This window comes from Zonotrichia albicollis, chromosome 1, assembly GCF_047830755.1.
Source record: "Zonotrichia albicollis isolate bZonAlb1 chromosome 1, bZonAlb1.hap1, whole genome shotgun sequence".
Classification (NCBI taxonomy): domain Eukaryota; kingdom Metazoa; phylum Chordata; class Aves; order Passeriformes; family Passerellidae; genus Zonotrichia; species Zonotrichia albicollis.
This window is the reverse complement of record NC_133819.1, coordinates 8,334,173-8,355,939: the sequence shown is the minus strand read 5'-3', so window position 1 is coordinate 8,355,939 and position 21,767 is coordinate 8,334,173. Positions and strand designations below refer to the sequence as shown.

Below are 21,767 nucleotides of genomic sequence, written 5' to 3'. Positions count from 1 at the left end.
CAGGCACATGGTGGGATTCTTGGGGCTGCCCAGTGCAGGCCAGAGACTGGACTGTGATGATCCTTGTGGTTCCCTTTGATCTCAGAATATTCTGGGATTCCATGATTGTATGGAAAAGAATGGTGTCCAACTGGCTGAGGAAGGTGATTCTGAGGGAGGTGATTCTGGCCCTCTGTTCTGCCCTCATGAGAGCCCACCTGTCTCCAGCTCTGGGGTCCCCAACATAAGAAAGATATGAACTTGCTGGAGCAAGTCCAGAGGAGGCCACAAAGATGCTCAGAAGGCTCGAACACTTGTCCCATGAAGACAGAGTGAGAGAGTTGAGCTTATCCAGTCTGGAGACTTGAAGGCTCCGGGGACACCTTATAGCATCTTCCATTACCTCAAGGGACCACACGAGAGCTGGAGAGGGACTTTTACAGGGGCATGGAGGGATAGGGGAAGGGGAAAAGGCTTCAAACTGAGAGAAGGGAGGTTGAGATCCTAGGAGGAAATTTTTCCTGTGAGCATCGTGAGGCCCTGAGAGGTGGCTGATGCCCCATCCCTGGCAGTGTCCAAGGCCAGGTTGGATGGGGCTTTGAGCACTGTTCTAGTGGAAGGTGTCCCTGTCCAGGGCAGGAGAGTCAGAACTGGATGGTCTCCAAGGTCTCTACCAACCCAAAGCATTCTGTGATAAACCTATCCTGTACATTTGCCACAAGTGAGGATGCCTTCTCACAGTGACTTGTGAAGCTGTCACAATTCAATTCTGTTCCAGAGATTGCAGATGCACAGCTCATTGCTTAAAAAGGATCACTGTGCTGCCAAATCACCAGGAGTCCTTAAAACCTTTTCCCCCTTGGCTCCAGCCAAGTTCAGAGACTACTGCTGGCCAAAGCTCAAAATGGTTATTTACACAAAAAGGTGTTTAAAGGGAGAGTTTCCTGTTGGCTCCAAATAATTAATTCTTTCAAAATTACTGAAGCTCACACATCATTTAAAACTGTCTATTCAGCATAGATACTCCAATTATGTAAGTATCCAGTTCTGTTTGCATCACTCTGAATATAATTGCTGCAGCAATATCTGGAGATGAGTTTGGCCAGAAAGCTTTAAAATGTGTGGATGACACCTTCAGCTAAGAAAAGCGATGCATTTCTCCCACTGCATCCTATCAGAAACAGCTGAGGACTTTATAAAAGTTTCATTTTGCTACATCAGAGTGCAAATCATAATATGCCTCATTCTGTAAATTGTTCCACTTACTTCAATGGGCCTTTACACAGATAAGGTGAAGTACAAAAAGTACAAATAAAAGGGTAGGCTCTTTGAAGAAGAGATGTTCTTATATTTGTCTGGGTAAAGCAGAGTAAGGTGCTTCTCTCTTGGCTTCTAAGCTTTGCTGCAATAAACAAAAATGAATAAAAATAGCAATATCAAGCTGCACCAATGTCTGCAGCTTGTTTGGCTTGCCCTGGGATTCAACTGGATACTAATGCACAAAAATACTGATTAAAGCTGAGCAGTTTTGCCCCAAATTGAATTCATTTTAACAGCATAAAGGAAAGGGAAATATTATCCTGCTCTTTGCTCAGCATATTTAGATATAATGACATAATATGCACACATTCCAAAAAATTGCCTGTCTTCAGGTAGTGCATTTTGGAGTGATTTCAAATTCCCTTAGGTTATATCAGCAAAATGCTTTCCCCTGCCTCAAAAATCACTAAGCTCTCAGTGCCCAATTGTCTTTGTCACCTTGTTTACATGGTGGGTAATTTTCTAGCCTACGGTCTGTGCCTTATTTTGTCAGGCTGCCCTTATGCTACTCTGTGACGATTTTCAAGTCTCCATGCATAAATTATGATTTATTTTGCTTTCTGAAAGAAAGGCTGAGTGAAGTAATAGAGTGTGGGGTTTTTTTAGTTTTGTTTTTTTTTTTTTATGATGAATATTTCAAGAGTGTGCTTTTTCCTCCTGAAGAAAACTCTGCACCTCCAGCAAGTATTTTTTTTTTCTATACAGAAAAATAAACACAGAGAAGAGCTGAAATAAAAACAGCATCCCTTCTTGTTTGAACCTTGAAAGATGCAGAGATCTCACAACTCCAGCACTGGGGTGAGAGATGCATCATACTCCTTGGTTATCAATGTTAGTTTGCATTTAGCATGGTTCACTGTGTGCTATGGTATTGCCACTGCATTGTTACTCCATGCCCACAAAGAAGCCATGCACAGAAAACATGGTTATATGAATAAAAAAAGCATCAACATCAACTCTGCCTGATTCTGAGCACTAATGAAGCAAATTGCTCTTCAAAACTTACTTACATGTTTTTACAACAGCAAGGAGCAAAAGATAAGGCCATAATTGAACTGTTGCCCAAAGGCAATTACTGATTGGAATTGATTCATTCTACAAACAAATTTGACCAATAGATTATTTGTCATGTTACAGCAGATTTGGGCAATACTGCTGCAGTTGTGAAGGAGACACAAACATCCAGCATGAATAGTTAACACAGTTTGTTACCCTGTAGAGCTGCTTGTTGAATTACTCACTGGGAACTGAGCAGGGCACGCTACTTTGATGCTATAAAGCCATAGTGTTACCTCCCTGCTTTTATGTATGAATCTCAGGAATTGTTAACAGCAACACAAGCAGTTTGCTCTGAGCAACACAAATGTGACGGACTTAACATCAAAGTGATGCAAAATCCACCGAGAACAACAGAAAGGCTCCTATGGAATCCAGAGGACTTTGAATCAAGGCCTACCAGGGCCAAGTCTGCTGTTCTAATGGGTTTTCTAAGGGGATCCTGTGGGAAAATGGAAAAAGGATTCCAGTTTCTTGAATCCAAGGTCTACTGCTGCTTCGAGCTACTGCATCTGCAAAATCACTGGTTCAGCCTCTTTCCTCTTCCAGCCCATGACAAAACAGCACAGGAGCTCTGAGCTTCATGGTTGCACGAAGGACTCTTTGCATTCAAGAAATTTCCCTCCCTCCCTTCCTCTTTCCCTCCCTCCCTCCCTCTGTCCCTCCCTTCCTCTGTTCCTCCAGTAAAGATGCTCCAGAATCCATCCAAGGTAAAAGAAATCATTGCTGCTACTCAGAAGGAGGCTGCATGAAAGAGGTCCTTGCATCACCAGCTGTCAGAGGATAGTGGGGTTGAGGTGCTGATCTTCCTGCAGTTACCCAAGTCCTTCCACACTTGAAGATCAAGATGCTGAACTGGGCACTGCTAAACTATTTCTCAAACCAACATGGAAGCTCAGAATGATGTGCAGTGTGACAGACTGCTCCTTGTTCTGGCTTCATACAGGACTCAGAGCTGTGTCAATGACAGGGTTTCTGCAAAAATCAAGGTTTTGGTTTTGTCATTGGAAGCCCCACATGGCTTGAGATGAGAGAGCAGAAGTCTTCCTGAACTGTCACACAATCCAGTTGCAGATATGAACAGTGAAAGATGTTCTGAGGTTTTCTGATGTTAATTTAAGTAACTTTATGAGTTGTCCGTGTGGAGGATTGGGCCCTTCCCTGCTCATAAGGACAGCTGATGGAGCATCCCACATGTCATTTCCTCAGCTCCCATATCTACATCTTCCCTTGGAAAGGACAGGGTTTTGTTAAGCTTTCAGGAACATTTCAAAGGCCTTTTTTCTGCTATCAAGGTGTTTTAGAGGGAAAGGGCATAAATGAGCAATGTGATAGATACAGAGAGTTCTTATTTTGGTTGGGCAACAGATGAGGCATGTGGGTAATTTATTGCACTATAATTGTGTTATGTGATATCGATGCTGCAGTATTAATGACTGCAAAGTGCCCAGATTGATTCAGATGGCCATTTACTGTCATTATTACAAATCTAAATAAATAAATAAGAGCAGTTGAACTGATGTAGCTGAGAAATGTTTCAAAGTCACCCGGTGACATACATGTAGGCTCTTGTGAACAGGGAGTGACTCAAACAATATTTGGGACACTTTTTATTGGGGTCAGAAAGAAATAGAACAATTAAGTCATTTTCAGTCATATACAATATATTAGGAACTGTTTTAACAAGCGCATTGCTAAACTGACTGTCATGAACAAAGAGTTTTAAAAAGCTGGGGTGTAAATATGCCAGGGAAAAAGAAAGAAAACATGTAAACTATGCTCAAAAATAGTCTGCAAATGTAGGGAAACAAGAAAAACTAAGACAATCATGCACATACCTCTCCTGCTACCATGGCCCAGTGAATACAGTGGTTACCATGGCTGGATCTGGCTATGAGGTGGACTTTAGAGGGCAAGCTTTGTTTCTGATCTCTGCCCAAACAGAGAGCCTTGATCCAGTCTGTTGGTTTGTGTACTTTGAACGAGCCAACCTCACACTGCAAGAGCCAGCAAGTTAAGTTTGAATTTATCTCATGCCTTCAGGTTTCTCTTAGCATCCCCTGTCTGGCTGTCATATCGCACAGAGGGGGAGATGCACTATCACTCGATATTCCAAAATATGACTCTGCATTTTTTCCCTAAAACACAACTGTGCAAGTCAGACAGCCAAGAATTACTTGCATTTCCCAATTCTTTTTATGTATCCATGGGGGTTTTTTTCTTTCTTTTCTGAAAAGAAAAAATTAAAATGTCGATCTTGCTAAAAGCTAATAATTTCATTAATCATCTGTGGGGAGTATTAATATATATTAAATACAGGCTCTTTATTTACGCTAAACATTTTGTTAGCTTCCAGAGTCATTGATACTGAAAAATATGAGAGCAAGTCTCTTGGAATAAATAGCTTCTTCATACTGAGGTATATTTGTGGATAGGTGGGACCCAAAGACAGCCAAGTAAGAACCTGCTGGTATTGATCTGCATGGAGAAAAAGATCTATTTTGGCTCCTCATACACCCACAACCTCTAACGATCATTGACTCTGTTGCCCAGATAAATTCCTTAGATAAACAACCAAAACCCAAATTAACATACGAACCATTAATAATCCAGTCAACAATTTTTATAACAATGACAACAAGAAAAAGATACGATTTCTTTTGAAGGTTTATTCTTAGCAATGTTTATGTGATGTGAACTTTGAATCTAAGTCACCTGCCAACAACCAGGAAAGCAAGTCAACTTTACAACTGAGACTAAACATTAGATATTCTTGTACTCATGGCTGCTGCTTCATCTCAGTATGTCCTCATTTTACGGGCTATCAGAAGCTAAGAAATATGTGTTGTGGCCATTTCTCACCTCACAATTCAATGGACAGAACAACAAGAAAAATAATATTTGGATATTTGGCTATAAAGCTGTTATTTGTGTTTTTCAGTTTAAGAAAAGTGAAAAATAAAGCTCCAAAACTTGCCCATTTGGTATGTTGCTGCTTTTTTGTCTTTGTCTTTTTTTTTTTTTTTTTTTTTTTAGCTTAACACCTGCTTTCAAATTTCTGCTGCAGAAAAGCTGTGTAAGCCGTGAGGAAGGTGCTCAGGGGTTACTCCCAACATCGAGCTCCCCTAGCGGCTGCTTCCCTCCCACCGTTCCCGTGGACAGAAACACCTAGCCTGGGATTTTCCCCATTCATGACCAGAAGGAAATGATTGCAAAAGGGATGTGGATACAATCCAAGAAGGAAAAAAAAATTATACTCAGTCTCACCTGGGACTTTTGGAATGAGAAACTGTTGGGTTATTCAAGGAGAAATGAAAAGACCTAAAAGAGAAATATAAGGGTTTCTCTATAAACCTATAATCAGACATTACATATTGCCCTGATGAAGATATAAGGAAACCTGTGGGAAATTCTGCTTTAAAGTTTGGTTCAACAGCAAATACACAACAAAACCTAGATAACAATGTCTTATGAATCATTCTGCCTACAAAAATTTTTGCATGTATGATGAAAGGCTCTATTGACCATATCCAAGACAATGATCAGCATTAATCCACTAGCAAATGGATATAAAAACTGCAAAATCAATGCACAGTTATTCTGGAAAGCAAATATTTTCTACTTCTCCATACACACAAAATGTTTTCTTTTCTTGTAGCAGAAATGCTCACAGACTAATGCCAGACTAAGGGCACAGTAAAGTAATACCAGATTTCATCTGCATGGCATCCTGAATTTTACCATCAAAGCAAAATGTGTGGAAAACTACAAGCTTAATTTTTCTTGTTGGTGCCAGGGTTTTGGCATTTTTGGAAGAAAACACCAAAGAACAAGACTTGTTCTGATTGTCATGATAGAGGTGCCAGCTAGCCAGTAATTCTGAACTGAAATTTCCAAGTTGACTTTCAAGATAGGTATTGCAATTCCACAAGGATGGGCAACAAGGATGTGCACCAATTCCTTTAAAGAAAATGGGTTAACACTGCCATGAAGGAGGGTGGGGTATATAAAAGAATCAAACGAAACTTCAGGTGAAAATCCTTCCTGAGTGTCCTTCTATTTACACCAGTTTTACTCTAGTATAACCTCTGTTTTCACTGAAGTTATTCATGATCTGCTTCTTGTTTGCTGTGATCCCAAATTTCTTGGGAAGTGCCACAGGTGCAAAGAGGCTACAAGGTTTCATGCTCTAAAAATGGAGAATTTATTTTTAAAATTATACATGAGGACAAATGTTGGCTATTAAGGATGATAAATAGCTGAGATCCAGTTAAAAGTCACACAGCATTTGCTTGTGTAGTTATCTGTATTTTGAGATTCATCAACTAAAATGTATCAGCACAAGGAAAATTTGGAAACTTCAAATGGCCAATGAGCAACCTCTCTTGCACACTCTGAACCCTTCCTTAGCTTAATGCAGAGCCTGCAGCCATCAGCAAATCTGGATTTCATAAAAAATAAGGTAAATAATGTCTGATTCTCAAAGAACTTGTCTGGGGGTTGGGTGCATCCATCAGTGCCTCTCTGCAGCCAGGGCTGGGTGGGGATGGCCCAGGACAGCGCTGGCAATGGCCCCATCCATGCCACCACAGTGGGAGCTTCCAGTGGGTTTGGCTGAGCCCCTGGAAGAGCCTGTGTGTCAGTGAGGAGTGCAGGGCCATGGGGCTGTGCTGGGTGCCTGCACTGGGACTCACTGGGGTTCGTAGGGGATGCTCCACCATGGTGTGAGCTCCCAGTGGGTTTGGCTGAGCCTAGAAGATCCTATGTGTCAGCAAGGAGTGCGGGGCCGTGGGGCTGTGCTGGGTACCAGCACAGGGACTCTGTGGGGTCCATACTGAAAGCTCCAACATGGTGGGACTCTGGTGTGGATCAGGGTCTCGATGACCCAGGGACCCCAGCACTGCAGCAGGGCTCTGGAGGTTGTGAGGAGCTCCACAGTGGACCTGGCGCTGTGGGCAGGGCAGCAGAGCCGGGCACTTGCACGGAGCGGCCTCGCTCAGGGGCCTCCCCGGCACCCTCACGCTGGGCAGCCCTGCGGGACCCGGGGCCTATGGGGACCGCGGTGGCCGTGGGCTCTGGACCCTTCAAGGAAGGCGTCGGTGCCGGCCGGGGGCTGCTGCAGCTCTGGGATGTTTGCTGTGGGAGGTGTGGGGCGGGCAGGGCTCGGCTCGGGGCTCCCCGCAGCCCGGGGCCGGGGCTGGGCCGGCGGGCCGGGGGCAGGGCCGGGACCCCCGCCCCCCGTGCTGCCGGCAGCGCGGAGCGGGGACTCGGGGGCTGTTGTTTTCCCAGAAGCTGAGGCATTTAAATAATAATTAAAAAGAAAGAAGAAAAGCTCCTGGTGGGGAGGAGAGGCAGGGCGCATCCCGGAGGCTCGGCGGGGCGGGCGGGAGCGCCGGCCCGGTTCCCCCCCGGCTTCCCCCGGTGTCCCCCTCGTACCCCCGGCTCCCCCCGCCCGGCTCCCGGCGGGGCCGCCGCCAGCTCCAGCCTGCGCTGAGGCTGAGCAGAGCCTCCCCGCTCCCCCAGCTCTGCTTTCTTTCACATCTAATTTGATAGGAGGGGGATTTCGAGCTTCCCACAGTTACAACTTTTCTTGATTTCTCCCTTCCCCCCCCCCCCTCGCATTTATTACTTGCATTTAATTAATTCCTTCTTTGCGTTTCCTTTCCCTGTTAATCTTTGGGTGACTGCTTTGTACATATGGCAATCTGATAATGAGGGAGTTTGTCCTTATTCTCTAGACTTCTTCACTGCGATGTCCACCCATCCAGTGCCTGGGATATCGATCTTCTTTCCATGGGGAGGGGGACAAGGTAAGAGGGGTGATAAAAGTTTTGCAGTATTCCACACCATTAAGAATAGCTTTTATTCCTTGGCGCTGTTTAATCAACTGTTATATCAAGTCATGCTGTTTAGGCAACCACATCAAAAGAACATACCCTCTTTTGTATAAATTATATATTCCTTGTATCTGTCTTCTCGCATGCACGCAGACGGGGAGATAAAACTTAAGTTTGTTTTTTAATAGCATGAAGCAGGTATTTAGCTGTTATACAACTTGTTTCTGCAACTAAGTTGGTTGATAACAACCCAGGAGCCAAGCTACTGACTTTCTAACTTTTTACCCATTTCCAAGTCAAAACGCCTCAATTTAAAGGTCGGAAAGAGAAATCGACGACTCACTGAAACTCCACAAAGAAACATAAATAGCAGAAGAAAAGCATAGTCTAAGAAAGATGAAAGAGCACCAGTTAGAGTCGGCACCAGTTAGAGTTCGGACCACTTCTTTCACCTCTTTTCTAAAGTTTACCTGAAAAGACTACTTTGTCCCTTGAAAAGTCCGTGCTGACCTGTTTGTTGCAGTCTGCGGATATACAACTTTTTTACCACTTAAAACTAATTTTAAAATCCATTTTTAGGGTTTAAGTTGGTTACTATTCAGCTCAATGTCACAGACCAGAAAACTTCCATCTAGTTTTTCACCCCAAAGAGCTCTTTTTATTTCTTTGTTTTTTCTTTTTCTGCCTCTTTTTCTTTTTCAAACCCCACAACTCAAATAAAGTTTATTTTTTTGGATGTATTTTATTTTTCTGAGAAAATGGACTTTGAATTACTTTAGCACACCATCCTGGAATTTCTAAAAACTCCTAAAAACTTCTGAAACTTTCTAGATCCTAGGACAAATTGTTTTTTCTCAGGAGGAAAAGCAAATGAGCACTTTGCAGGCAGAGAAGTGTTTGTTCATATGGAACTCTACTGTTCTGTCTAACCTGCTCTATCAGCCTCATCTCTGCAATTTTGCTCGTCTCTCAACACCTTTGTCTGATTAGTAGCTTTTGGAGATCGGGATAAAGACATCACTTGCCACGCTGCATGAGATAACAATTAATTTAACATTAAACTTATCCCCTTTCCATTCACTTTGCTTGGATCGATCTCTGTTAATTGTGTTTGCGGATGCTTTCAACACTATGCTTTTCTTAAAAACTTAATGACACCCCGCAAGGAGGTGTAAGAGTCTAAAACGCTCCTCTCCGACTTTGACCAAAGAAACAAAGAATATAGCCCCAGCGTGCTCAGGAGACCATCTATTTTTAATCAGTTGACTATTCGTGCACTTCCGAAGATACAACGTTGTTTTAAACTGGGTGATAGTCATGATTTTATTTAAAAAAAAAAAAGTGCCCCATTGCAGTTGTGTGATACACAAGTCAGACACACTAACTTCATTTAACTGCCGCTTCGCATCAGACCTGTTTCTGCTGTTAAATGGTCATTTATCAGCTAAAAGGCGAGTGTGTTTAAAAATGTATGTCTTTGGGAGGGAGAGCAATCTCCCTTTTCAGGGGCAAGAAACCTGTTACAAAGCCATTTAGGTGGGTGCCCTCTGAAATGGCATTATTCCCCCCCGGGGCGTTAATATTATCCAAGTATGTTCCTATTTGCAAGGCTCCCCGATAATTCGGCATTTTATTTAACCACAACTGCCCTTAGAAACTTGATTTGCACTGAAGCAGCCTGCTAATCTTAATTTTTTTCCCCCTCTTTCAGAGAGGCATCTGTTCCTCTTGCTGACAAATGTACCATTCTGCCAAGAAAGTTTTTGGAGGAAAAAAAAAAAAACAGGAGAAGAAAAAAAAAAGAAAGAAAAAAGAAAAAAAAAAAAAAAAAAAGCATGTAATTGATGTTATCCCAAGAAAGCGCGATCTCCACCCCTCTCTGCTCCAAGCCCTTCAGGTAAAAGGAAAAAAAAAATCTTTCAAGAATTTGTTGCCTTTTTGAGGGTTAACATCAGAAGACAAGCTTGCCTCGCCTTGGCCAATCAGCTCTCGGCCCTGGCAGCTATAATATAGAACTAAAGGCAGACTCCTCTCACTAGCGTCTTGCTTTGCTACCATTAAAATCAGACCCTTTTTTTGTCTCTCGATTGCTGTCTCCCGACCAAACTCCGATGTGTTCCGTTATCAGCGACCTAAAGCCTGCCATTCCAGCACCTGTCTTGCTAGGGATCGGTGGATAGTATACGATTCAGAAAGCAGACAAGGACATAGGAGGAGAGAGAGCTCTAGAGAGACAGCCAGGGATAGGCACAGAGAGCTTTGAAGTAATTGGATTCAATGGACGAAATGCTGCTGTTGACAAGAATTCTCTTGGTGGGCTTCATCTGCGCTCTTTTAGTCTCCTCTGGGCTGACTTGTGGACCAGGCAGGGGCATTGGAAAAAGGAGACACCCCAAAAAGCTGACCCCTTTAGCCTATAAGCAGTTTATTCCCAATGTGGCAGAGAAGACCCTAGGGGCCAGTGGAAGATATGAAGGGAAGATCACAAGAAACTCCGAGAGATTTAAAGAACTAACCCCAAATTACAACCCTGACATTATTTTTAAGGATGAAGAGAACACGGGAGCTGACAGACTGATGACTCAGGTAGAGCCACAGAGATACCTGTATTTGTGTTTGTTAACCTCTCTGAGCAATCCTAAAGGACGCATCTGTCTTAGTATTTTTGAAAGCCCCCCCCTTTCCCTCTCCCCCTCTCCCCCCGCCCCTCCAAACTCGACTAGTTTCCCCATTGAATGTAAATAGCATCTATCCGGCCAAGTTAGCCGGGGCTGGAGCCGGAGCTGTTTCGATATTTGGTGGGGGAATCTGTGTGATACTTACAGTCATTGCCGTGCCATGGCGTTCCCTGTAACTTGGTTAGAGATTGCTGTTTGCATTTGTCCCCAAGGATGCACTTTGATCAAACGAATTGCATACAGCTCAGAGGACCCCAAGTGTATAGTGACCGCCAGGCCACCCACTCATTATTACAAACGTAGTCCGCGGTTGCTGCGCCGGCTGACTTGATTTTTTTCTCTATTTATTTTATTTAATTTCTCTTTTTTTTTCTTTTAATTTCATTTTAACCTTCTATATTATTATTATTGTTGTCGCGAGCATATTCTAAATTTAGTAGGCATGCAGTCGTGCACTCACAAAAGGCAGCTGAAGCCGGATCGACCATTCCTCATCTGATTCCGTATTATATAGCTCGTATTGCAATACCATCATTTGCAATTGTGCCCATCAGAGCGTAAATATATTGATATTTCTTTAAGGATGCTCGCCGCCGATGCTCTGGTACTTCCATAGGGGAGGGACTTGCAACTTATCGGCATTGCATCACCTTCTGTTTTAAAAAATCTGATGGCACAAGGTTTACAACTGGGTAAATATTGGATTTCGGGTGGAATCGGATTGCGGAACTATTTTATGAACAAAAAGAAAGAATGGGAAAAAAAGATAAAGGTGAGAGAAAGAGAGAGAGAAAGAGAACCGCTCCGAGTCACCTCGTAATTATAATTCATGCTCAACAGAGAGCTCAGCGAAGTCAATTGCTCTGCTAATCCCGGAGTTTCAGAAACTACATGCAATCTAGACACTGGAAATGGGTTTCCTCCAAATATAGGTCAACAGCGCTTTTTTAATATTAATACATTTAAGCCCCACCTTCAGTGCTAGAGCAGGACTCGCCTGGAAGGACTAGGCGGGGAGTGGACGCGGGGAAGGGGGGGTGGGGGGTGGAATTTCCCAAACTCTCCCCGTTCCTCGGCCTGATTTTCCGCACGTTGCCGGGTCTCTCGGGGCGAGGGACCGGCGGCCGCCACCATCTCCTCCCGACCACCTTAAATCGCACCGCACCTCGGAGCGCGGCGGCGCCTCCGCCCGCCGCCGCCGCCGCCCCGCGCAGGGCTGCGGAGCGGAGCGGAGCTGGTGCCGGTCCCCGCTCGGGCGCGGCCTGCGCCCCTCCGCGCACCCACGCTCCTCCGCCCCCGCTGCCTCCGGAGCCGCATCTCTCGCATTTTCAGCTCCACTTACTCCCCTCGCGTATCGATCGCGGCGGCTCGGGTTTCACCCTTCCCTCCGCAGCCCGGCGGCAGCGGCGGCGGCGGCGGCTCCGCGGGAGACGGGCTCCCGCCGGGGCTCGGCGCATCCCTCCGTGCGCGGCTGCGCCGGTGCGTGTGCGCGGCGGAGCGGAGCGGAGCGGGGCGGCGGGCGCGGGGGGCGCGGGGGGATCCGGGCACGCTCGGGAGCGGGGCGCTGCGGGCCGGGGGCGCACTGCGGGCTGACCCCGGCCCCGCGGCTCTCCCGGGGCACGCCGCTCCGGCTACGCGGCTGGCCGCTCCCGCTGCATTAGCTGGCAGCGTCTGAACTCCTGACCTTCTGTCAGCTTCCCTCAGACGAACGAAACGAAAACAAATACTTTTCCCCCCCCTCTCCTTCAGTGCTTGTTCCCGTGCCTTAGACACAAAGGGGGGAGGTGGGCTGAGAGCGGCGGGGCCGGGGAGGCCGCAGGGCCGGGTACCCGCGGGCAGAGAGGGGAGCGAGGTCGGGGAGCGAGCGGGGCTCCGGCACCCCGGGCTGGGCAGGGAGCGGGAAGCGGAGCGGGGCCGGGCAGCGAGCACTGCCTGCCCTCGCTCCCGGGCACGGCCCGGGGTGCGGTCGTGCCACTGGCCTCCCTGCCTTGCTTTCCTCTCCTTCTCTCTCTCGCTCGGCCGGGAACCTCTGGTTAAATCCCAGCCTTTAAACTCCGGCCTCGGGAGCCCTTCAACCATGGAGAGATCTTTCATGGACAGAATCGTTAAACTTGCAGAGTGGTTGCCGAATGCATTAGTCGCTAGTTAATATTAACTCCAGAAGGGTGGGGGAGAACGCAAACAGAGGTAGGTAAGTCAGGTTCTCAACTTTGCAGGTGACACCAGCAGTTTGCTAAGGGCTCCCCCCTTCCTCCCTTTCCTCCCCCGCCACCCCGGCCATTGGCTGGATCGGGGAGAGAGATAAGGAGGCCAGGTCAGTATGATAAAGCTGGAATTTGTATGAAATAAAATAGCAATCTCGTGTAATGCAGGCAGACAACCAGTGCGTGATGTGAGGAATTTAGAGATCAACTTGGCATTTAGGAAGCCCACCAGGTTGTTTACACTGACAGGTACCTGTTAAGTGTTTCCTTCAAGCAATTCATTTGTGAAGAGATTAGGAGCTGGCAGGAGAGGGCTTGTTGAACAACTTTGCCTCCACACAAAGCGTTAGTGGAGGCAGCCCTGCTGAGCTTCACGGTGGCTGAACAGAATTGGGCTTGATTTGTGGCACACGACCCGATGAATTAATAAATAGTCTGGGCTTCACGGCTTTTGACTCTGACAATCCAGCTCAGGCAGTATAAAAGGGAGAAAAGTCCTTTAGGAGGCCGTTTCTCCTTCTTTATTTGGCCTGGAGCCGGGGAGTGGTGCTGGCAGGGCCGGAGCGGCCAGAGGAGCCCCCCGGCGCTGCCCGCGTCCCTGCCCGCGCCCGCTCTGCCCGTGCGGGGCACGACATCGCCATCGCCGTGTCGCGCAGCGCTGTCGCCTTATCGGCAGCTGGGCCGTTTGATCCTTCTCCCCCTTTCCCCTGTAAATCAGTGATGGAGCGTATCTATCCACTCAGGTGTGAGAGGAAGAGAGGGAAAAAATAAAATAAATCAAACTCAACTTCCTTGTCCCGCTGCACTTTGCTGCCGGGAACGGTGCCGAAATCCAAACACCCGTCTCTCTCCATAAAACGGTAGGCCAGAGAGTCCAAAGTGAGCTCGTGACTGTGTTTTATATCTCTCGGGGACTTTTATATCTCTTTATATCAACCTGTGTGTTGCTGGAATCACTTTTATGGCTGTTGGTGAACACATGGAAACTTCCTTGCTAAGCAACCTTGTTACGTCCCTAAAAGTAGCGTCGTCTGAGTAATGGAGGGGCTTTGGGTTCCTGGGAGCTGTGAAAGGGGGACTCTGTGGTGTTTATTGAGCACACTGGGGAGGATGGTCCTGCAGAAGGCCAAGCATAGCAGTCAGGCCAGCAAAAGTGTGGGGAGAGCAGCTTACTGCATCCCGCCGTGGCTTACAGCCACATCGCTCTTTGCATCAAGAGAGCAACGTCGGGTAGATGCACCTGCATCTGCGTTGTTCTCCTCTCAAAAAGGGAGAAAAAAGCTGGCAACGTGTCTGTTTCTAACTCTGTACCTTTAGTCAAGTGCTTTTCAATGCTTTCGGTGCTGATTTCCTGTTTCTGTCGGGCTGAGAGTCCTTTTCCCCTGTCGCCACTGTGTCTATTCCCCGTCTGGCTAAGATGGGAATCTCCCTAAAACTTTCAGGGTTTCAGCTCACCTCTTTTCCTCACTTTCCCCTGTCCTGTGTCTCTCATTACTCGATCCCTACGTGCTCCCGGTGCTGCTGGGCCCAGTTCAGCCCAGGGAAGGCTGGTGGCTCTGGAGGGTCAATGAAAAACCCTGCAGTATTTTCTCCACGGAGTTGGAAGGGTTTCACTCCACACAAAGGGGCTCCTAGCTTGCATAGCATCCCTGCTCTGCTTAACTTCCCTCCTTGGCCCTCCCTTGCTTTTCATCTTCCCACTAAGAGCTATATTATTGTATGGATTTGCTCGGCTTTGTAGGCGAGCGCCGATGTATGTTTGAAGCAGAGTGAATGCTCCCAGCCCATGCAGCTTTGAGGGCTCTAATGAGTGATGGGCGAAGGGAGAGGAGAAAAAAAACACCCCTCCCTCCAGCACATAAAGGCTGTTAACATGTATTGATACCCTTTTCAACACAGAATTAAGCTGAAAAGACCCGCAGAGACATTCCGGGGGGAATCCGTGTCTCTGAGATATATGGCGAGTGTTTGTTCTGGGCAGAAACTTTGCTCTCGGGAAGGGACAGGGCACTTAGCGGCAGGAATTTGCTCCGTGCATGTGCCTTTGGATCGCCAGCGCCGGCAGAGGGGGGTCCCCCTGTCCCCGCAGCAGGTGCCAGGGCAGGGAGAAGGTCCGTCCCTGTGTTTCGTGGTGTTTGAGTCTCTGTTCATCCCGTGTCCCCAGATTCACTCTCCCCCTCCTCACCCACCTCCCCGTCCCTCTCTGGCAGCGGAGGTGAAGATGCTCAGCCCTGGCTGAGCCCATCCTGGGGCGCGTTTGGCGGGGAGGGCAGGAATGCCGCCTCTTTGGCGGGAGAGGGAAGCGGGATGCGGCCCAGGAGGGTATCGATAACGAAGGGGGGGTGTTCCCCTGGCTGCAGCACCCCCACAATGACCCTTTCCTATCCGCCCGTGTCCCCGCAGCGCTGCAAGGACAAGCTGAACGCTCTGGCGATCTCGGTGATGAACCAGTGGCCCGGGGTAAAGTTGCGGGTGACCGAGGGCTGGGACGAGGACGGCCACCACTCCGAGGAGTCCCTGCACTACGAGGGCCGCGCCGTGGACATCACCACGTCGGACCGGGACCGCAGCAAGTACGGCATGCTGGCCCGCCTGGCCGTCGAGGCTGGCTTCGACTGGGTCTACTACGAGTCCAAGGCGCACATCCACTGCTCCGTCAAAGCAGGTAAGAGTCGTGCCGAGGTGGGGAGACATCCCAGGGCAGCGACTCAGCGCCCTAGAGCCTTCTGTGGCCTGTGTCTGCCGCCGGGCTCCATCTGTCCCTGCACGGTCCTCATCGCCCCGCCGGGGCTCCCGCGGGGATGGGAGCAGAGCCCCGGGGACCTTCCCCCGCCTCTTAGCGACCCCGTCGGAGCAGAGGTGGGGGAAAGAAAAGAGTGAGGGGGAAGGAAAAAACAAAGCCCAGCCAGCTGCAGCAGTTTTTCACAGCACTTTTATTTGGGTGATTTGCTTGGCCAGCCTCCCCACGAGAGCTGCGCCGCAGCCACACAACCTTCTCCTCCCCCCGTGGGGTCTGATGCTTTCCCCATCCAAGGAGCGTGTTCAACACAAACACTCGTGGCCGTCTCCAGCCGCCCCGCTGGCTGCACGCCTTACTCGCGAGCGCTAATCTCCGAGTGGGAGCCGGCCAGGAAAATAAATAAGTAAAGTGGTCCCCAGCCTCCTTCAGCGGTAGCCGCTAGGAAATTCCCAGATAGGGATACACATACACATAATTTTTTTTCCTCCCCTCCCCTGTGCTTACAACGCCACACGCTGTCTCAAGCCGGGAACAGCTCGCAAGAAATCCCCAACTCGCCGTTTCTTTTCTTGACACTTGACACGTTTTTTGGTGGAGCAAATCTGTCAGCGAGTGACAACCCCCAGCTCCACCGCCTCCCTCCATTCAGCTGTATGACATCGAAAGCTCTTTTTAAGAGCATACCCTAGCCCAGCAACCTGCTGGATGTGTCAGGAGACACTTGGCTGCAAAAGAAAATAATGGGCTTTCTTTAAATATAGCTGTTTGCTTCGAACCCATGGCAGGGAAACAGCCCAGCCATGCCGTGCCCACCCTGCAGGAGGGGTTCAGGTCCCCCGCTCCATCCCAGAGCTCCCCAGGGGCTGAGCACCTCTCCTGGCCCATGTGGGCTTTGTCCTGAGAGAACTGCTTTTGTTCAGCTCCTGGGTCCTTTCTAGGCGAAAAGAGGCCCTGCAAAGCTGTCAGCTGTGTGGAGATCTGAAGCTCCCCTTTCAATAGCCGAGATGGGCTTTGTAGCGCAAGGTGTCCGATTGTGGTGTGTGGTGACCTTAGCCCAGGAGCACCTCCTAATCCACCCCAGGGGTGTTTCACAGGACAGGAGCCACCCCAAGCTGCTCATTGAGATTCGGCACACAAGGACTCGGGGGCAATATTTGAAGGGTGTCAGGCAGGGTCGTGTGACTGTACGAGGCAGGCTGAAGGGAGCAGGCTTGAATTCCACTCTCTCAGCCTGATCTTAAACTGTCCAAACCTCATTTCATGACAGAGCATCTCATGAGAAGATTAAATCCCATAATGCCAGCAGGAAGATTCTTTATCTAGATCTCTGTTTGCAAAAAGTATGATCCAGGAGACTGGAATGCAAAGAAGAGTTCCCCCAAGGCCTGAATTATTGTCACCAGAACAGAGGAGGGAGAGGCAGGGGTGGTAAAAGGGACATTGATAATGCGCTACAGCAAGTATTTAGAGCAAGCTTCTACATTTAAAATTCAAATACAGATCTTGAGTGCCTTGGAAAAGTGGCTCTGCTGTGCAAATAGTGCTTGGAAGGTCCTGGGTTTTTGGAGAGTATGTGTGTGAATTGGCACATAGGGTTTCTGCACCTGAACAAATAGGGAGGGGGAGAAAAGGGGGGGAAGAAGCTGGGAAAAAAATGGAAGTGTCCTCTCTTCCAAGAGTGTCTGCATTTATTACATGAATCAGAATGACAATGCTGATCCTTTATTGGATTTTAATTAGAGAACCCAAACAAGCGCTGCTCAAAGAAGCAGATTTTCACACCTCTGCCAATTCACTGGCATGTTTGTAGAGCTGCTACACTACTACATCTATTCATCAAGTCCCTGAATATGCAAACAAAGCTCTAGCCAGACCTTTACTGCCAGCTTGTAGGAAGGTGTAGTTTACTAGCAGAGGCCTCCACATAAAGCACATAGCTTGTTTGTTGCCATGTCCTCCCTGAAGAGGGAGGCCTTGGAGATCTTGCTGCTTCATTTCTGAAGGAGAAGTGATAAAGTCATTAGCAAATCAATAACGGTCTAATTTTCACCCTTCCTGTCCTTCCTGAGAAAGTCATTAGGAGACACTCCAAGGATTTGTTTAAATCCTAGGAATTTCAGTAGCAGTCACAGAGACAAAATATAAAATCTGTCCATCTTTAGGATCTAAATCTGCAGGTCTCCTGACTGGTATAGGGAGTAACTGAGAGAAAGCAGGGAAAGGCAGGGAAGGGATGGGGAATCTCAACACTTGCTACCATGACATACTGTGGGATATTAACCAATATTTAAAAAAACCAGAGTGGTTAGGAACACTGCAAGTCCCTCTGTTAAGACAGAGATCAGCCTGGAGCACAGCAGACTTCTTTTCCCACCACTCCACAGGTGGCTGAACTTCCAAAAAGTGATTTACAAGAGAGACAGAGCTTCATTGATACTTTTGCTTTCTTTAAGTCTGAGATTGTTCCTCTCAGTAGCACAGGAAAGCAGCAAAAGCTGCTCTAAACTCTGAGTAACTCCCAAGAGTTACTCAGGAGGAGGCATTTGCTTGGGCCTGGCACAGTGTTGGGCTGCTCTGGGACCACACGCTCTGAAGCAGGGAAGAGCATGCTTCTCCTAGGAGGGAGGGAGAGATTTATTTCTTTTTGGGAGAGGATTGAAGCAGAGTGCTGGAGATGCCAGGCAAGGTGCTGTGAGTGTGAGATGTGCCCCAGTAGCCACCATGCTGAGGAAGGCTGGAGGCAGCACGGGGGCTTGTGCAGCACTATGCAGGGGGATTTGGGAAATTTGGGTTGTGGCTTTGCAGTGGCAAAATTTGTGTGCAACCTGGGGCAAAGTCTCCTCCTGTTCTTTGCTGTTTGCTGCCCTAGATGTGCTCCTTGAGTAAGAGCTGAGTGGGGACCCTTAGCATCTAGAGCACAGGCACTTGCTTAGAGAAGAAACTTTACACCAGCAAAATGACTCGGCTTTGAAAGCCTGCAAGTTATCTGGCATCAGGTGTCAGTGCAGGGTAAACAGTAGCCAAATGGGAAGTTCTTCCAGAAGAGACTTTGTTCTGGAACAGTTTTCTCAGTGGAAATATTTTGGCTCATTTCCCTTATGAGACAAATCACTCTTGTAACTGCTAACCTAGAGGAGATTTTGCACTGGCTCAAATCTGGCAGGAAGGGGATTCTCACTTGACCCACTGAGTACAAATGGGGCGTGCTCATAGATAAGGGTGAAGGAATTTCAGAGGTTGTGTCCTGAGCTTTCTTGGTGGGTTGGGGTGTCTGGGGAAGCAATAAGTTCCTGCATGCTCCCATGCCCCATCCTGGGCAAGAAAAAAAAAAGGAAAAAAAATATATATGTGCCTCCTCTAACCCTGCTGTGCCTCTCTCCTTGCACAGAAAACTCAGTGGCGGCCAAATCCGGTGGTTGCTTCCCCGGCTCGGCCACGGTGCACCTGGAGAAAGGTGGGACCAAGCTGGTGAAGGACCTGAGGCCTGGAGACCGGGTGCTGGTGGCCGACACCGAAGGCCGTCTGCTCTACAGCGACTTCCTCACCTTCCTGGACCGCGAGGACGGCTCCCACAAGCTCTTCTACGTCATCGAGACGCGGCAGCCCCGGGCCCAGCTGCTGCTGACGGCCGCCCACCTCCTGTTCGTGGCCCCCCAGCAGAACCAGTCGGAGGCTGGGAGCACCGGCAGCCGGGCGCTGTTCGCCAGCCGCGTGCGGCCAGGCCAGCGCGTCTTCGTGCTGGGCGAGGGCGGGCGGCGGCTGCTGCCGGCGGCCGTGCACCGCGTGTCGCTGCGGGAGGAGGCGTCGGGAGCCTATGCACCGCTCACCGCCCAGGGCACCATCCTCATCGACCGCGTGCTGGCCTCGTGCTACGCCGTCATCGAGGAGCACAGCTGGGCGCACTGGGCCTTCGCTCCCTTCCGCCTGCTGCAGGCCCTGCTGGCTGCCCTCTGTCCAGCCGGGATGGGGTGCCCCATGGGAGACCCCACGGCCCCCGGCATCCACTGGTACTCTCGGCTCCTCTACCGCATCGGCAGCTGGGTGCTGGATAGTGACTCTCTGCACCCGCTGGGCATGATGGCGTCGTCCAGCTGAGGGCACCCCACGCCAGCCCGCCAGGCTCCAACGGAGAGACAGAGACATGGAGGGAGAGAGAGAGAGAGAGAAAGGAGAGAAAAAAAAAGAGAAAAAAAAAAAGAAAAGAAAACGCTAAAAGAAAAAAAAAAAAGGAAAAATTACATATTTTTAAAAAAGAGCACGGATTAAGACTTAAAAATAATAATAATAAAATAATAATAATTAAGTAGGACAGTCCAAAGTAGACTTAAAGGGAAACAAAGACCCCTGGAAGTTCTGTTCTGTTTAGTTTATAAATATATATATATTTTTATTTGTTCTTTTATTTTGTTTGTTGTTTGGTTTTTTTTTTTTCCTCCTCTCCTGGATATTTATTTCTTTGGTATTTTGAATAGATGTTTTAAATGATATGAACCGGACCTTCAAGAGCCTTAAATAGTTTCTTTGATAATTTATTATCATGTGAACTGTACTCACAGGAGAAAAAAAATTATTTTGTGAGGCCAAGCAAAACTGCGCAGAGTCTATTTTTCTACATGTCACGTGTGTCCTGACTTTCAGAAAGCAAAATTCTGTACTTTCCCATCTCTCCATTACATTGCTCTTTCATTTCAGCAAGTCTAAAAAACAAGCAAACAAACACACACAAAAAAGACAAACTTCATGGGGGTCCGTAAATTATATTTTTATACACAGAATTGTAAATTAGATTTTTTTGAGAGATCAATACTTAACTGAATCACATTTCGTTTTTTGAAATAGTGTAAAATATGAGAATATATTATTTTAATTTAAATAGTTGCAAATGTAACATCATTTCCTGTATTGTTTTCCATGTTTTGCTTTGTAAAAAACATCATTTGGCCACGTTCATGGAAGTTCATGGAAGTCGAGACTGTTACACAAACTTTTTATTTGCAAAAACCGTAAGAAACTTTGTTATTTTTAACTTCAGAAAAAGTTTATTAGAAAATAATATTTTTTAAAAAGCGCACATGGCGGCAATTCTGTGACGATGGAGATGGTAGTTTGTACAGAGGGGGGAAAAGGATGTTTTGCATTAATAAATTGAGAAATAACTGCTGTAAATTTACTAAAATGTATTTTTGAATATTTTGTAATAGTTTTAATAGTTTTATAGAAATAAAATGTGCCATGCACAGTTTGGTTAGTATATAATAACTAAGAGTTCCTGGTGCATCCCATTTTTTTTTTCCTTTTTGCTTGTTGGTTTAGGAAACATCATACCTAAATGAGTGCCCTTTATTTTATTTAGATGTGTTGCTTATAACATTTAATTTTGGTACTTTAATTAAGGAAACGAATCCATCACATCTGTGCATAACCTGGAATCTCTTGTACTGACAGTAGAACCTCACTTATTTGCACGAGTGACCAGCAGACGGGTTTCGTTTCCCTTTGCCAGAGCCCTGGCTCCCCACCCCTGCTCAGGCAATGCTCCTCTCTTCCAGCTGCAGCCCTGACTCCATGCTCACTTCCCAGTCTGGAATGGAGACTGTAGATGGCTCTGAAAATTGATTTCTGAGGATGCTAAGTCAAGTTTTCCCTTTGAAGTGCATTAATGTGAAGGCAGGCAGCTGCCTTCTCCTTGTGGCAACCCCGGGGTTTCAGTGGGCTTCAATCTGGGTGCCCAGAAGATGGAAATCTGAGGGAGAGACATTGACTTTGGTGAGTTAGAGGGATTCAGGTGGCTGATGCTGGAAGAAGGATCATGAAATCCACCAGATTTCACTGGCTGCTTTGAGTAACAGCACAGAGTTTGCGGCCACTGACAACAGAGCAAAGCACCCTTTGCAAAACAAACAAAAGGATAAAGATTTGTTCATTTATGCTGAGAGACTTTCCTTAGCTGTAA

At 47.5% G+C, this 21,767-nt stretch overlaps 2 protein-coding genes across 2 annotated transcripts in view; one reads left to right on the top strand and one right to left on the bottom strand.

Moving 5' to 3' along the window:
- The window catches only part of LOC106629528 (uncharacterized), a 109,758-nt gene extending 96,809 nt beyond the window's left edge, over positions 1 to 12,949 (bottom strand). Inside the window, exon 1 of the mRNA XM_074535689.1 lies at positions 11,331 to 12,949. Within this exon, the coding sequence (XP_074391790.1) occupies positions 12,209 to 12,949 (741 nt within the window). The 3' untranslated portion in view covers positions 11,331 to 12,208. The remainder of the gene's footprint in view (positions 1 to 11,330) is intronic.
- SHH (sonic hedgehog signaling molecule) lies at positions 10,195 to 21,056 on the top strand. The gene is made up of 3 exons (XM_074551908.1): positions 10,195 to 10,778; positions 15,478 to 15,739; positions 19,203 to 21,056. Exons 1-3 carry the CDS (start codon positions 10,470 to 10,472, stop codon positions 19,907 to 19,909), a joined length of 1,278 nt encoding a protein of 425 aa, XP_074408009.1. The 5' UTR covers positions 10,195 to 10,469; the 3' UTR covers positions 19,910 to 21,056.
- The last annotated feature ends 711 nt before the right edge of the window (positions 21,057 to 21,767 follow it).

Coding starts and splice junctions, on each gene's coding strand:
- SHH (XM_074551908.1), top strand. CDS start 10,470: ATGGACGAAATGCTGCTGTTGACAAGAATTCTCTTGGTGGGCTTCATC. Junction 10,779..15,477: donor CTGACAGACTGATGACTCAG/GTAGAGCCACAG, acceptor GTGTCCCCGCAG/CGCTGCAAGGACAAGCTGAA. Junction 15,740..19,202: donor CCACTGCTCCGTCAAAGCAG/GTAAGAGTCGTG, acceptor CTCCTTGCACAG/AAAACTCAGTGGCGGCCAAA.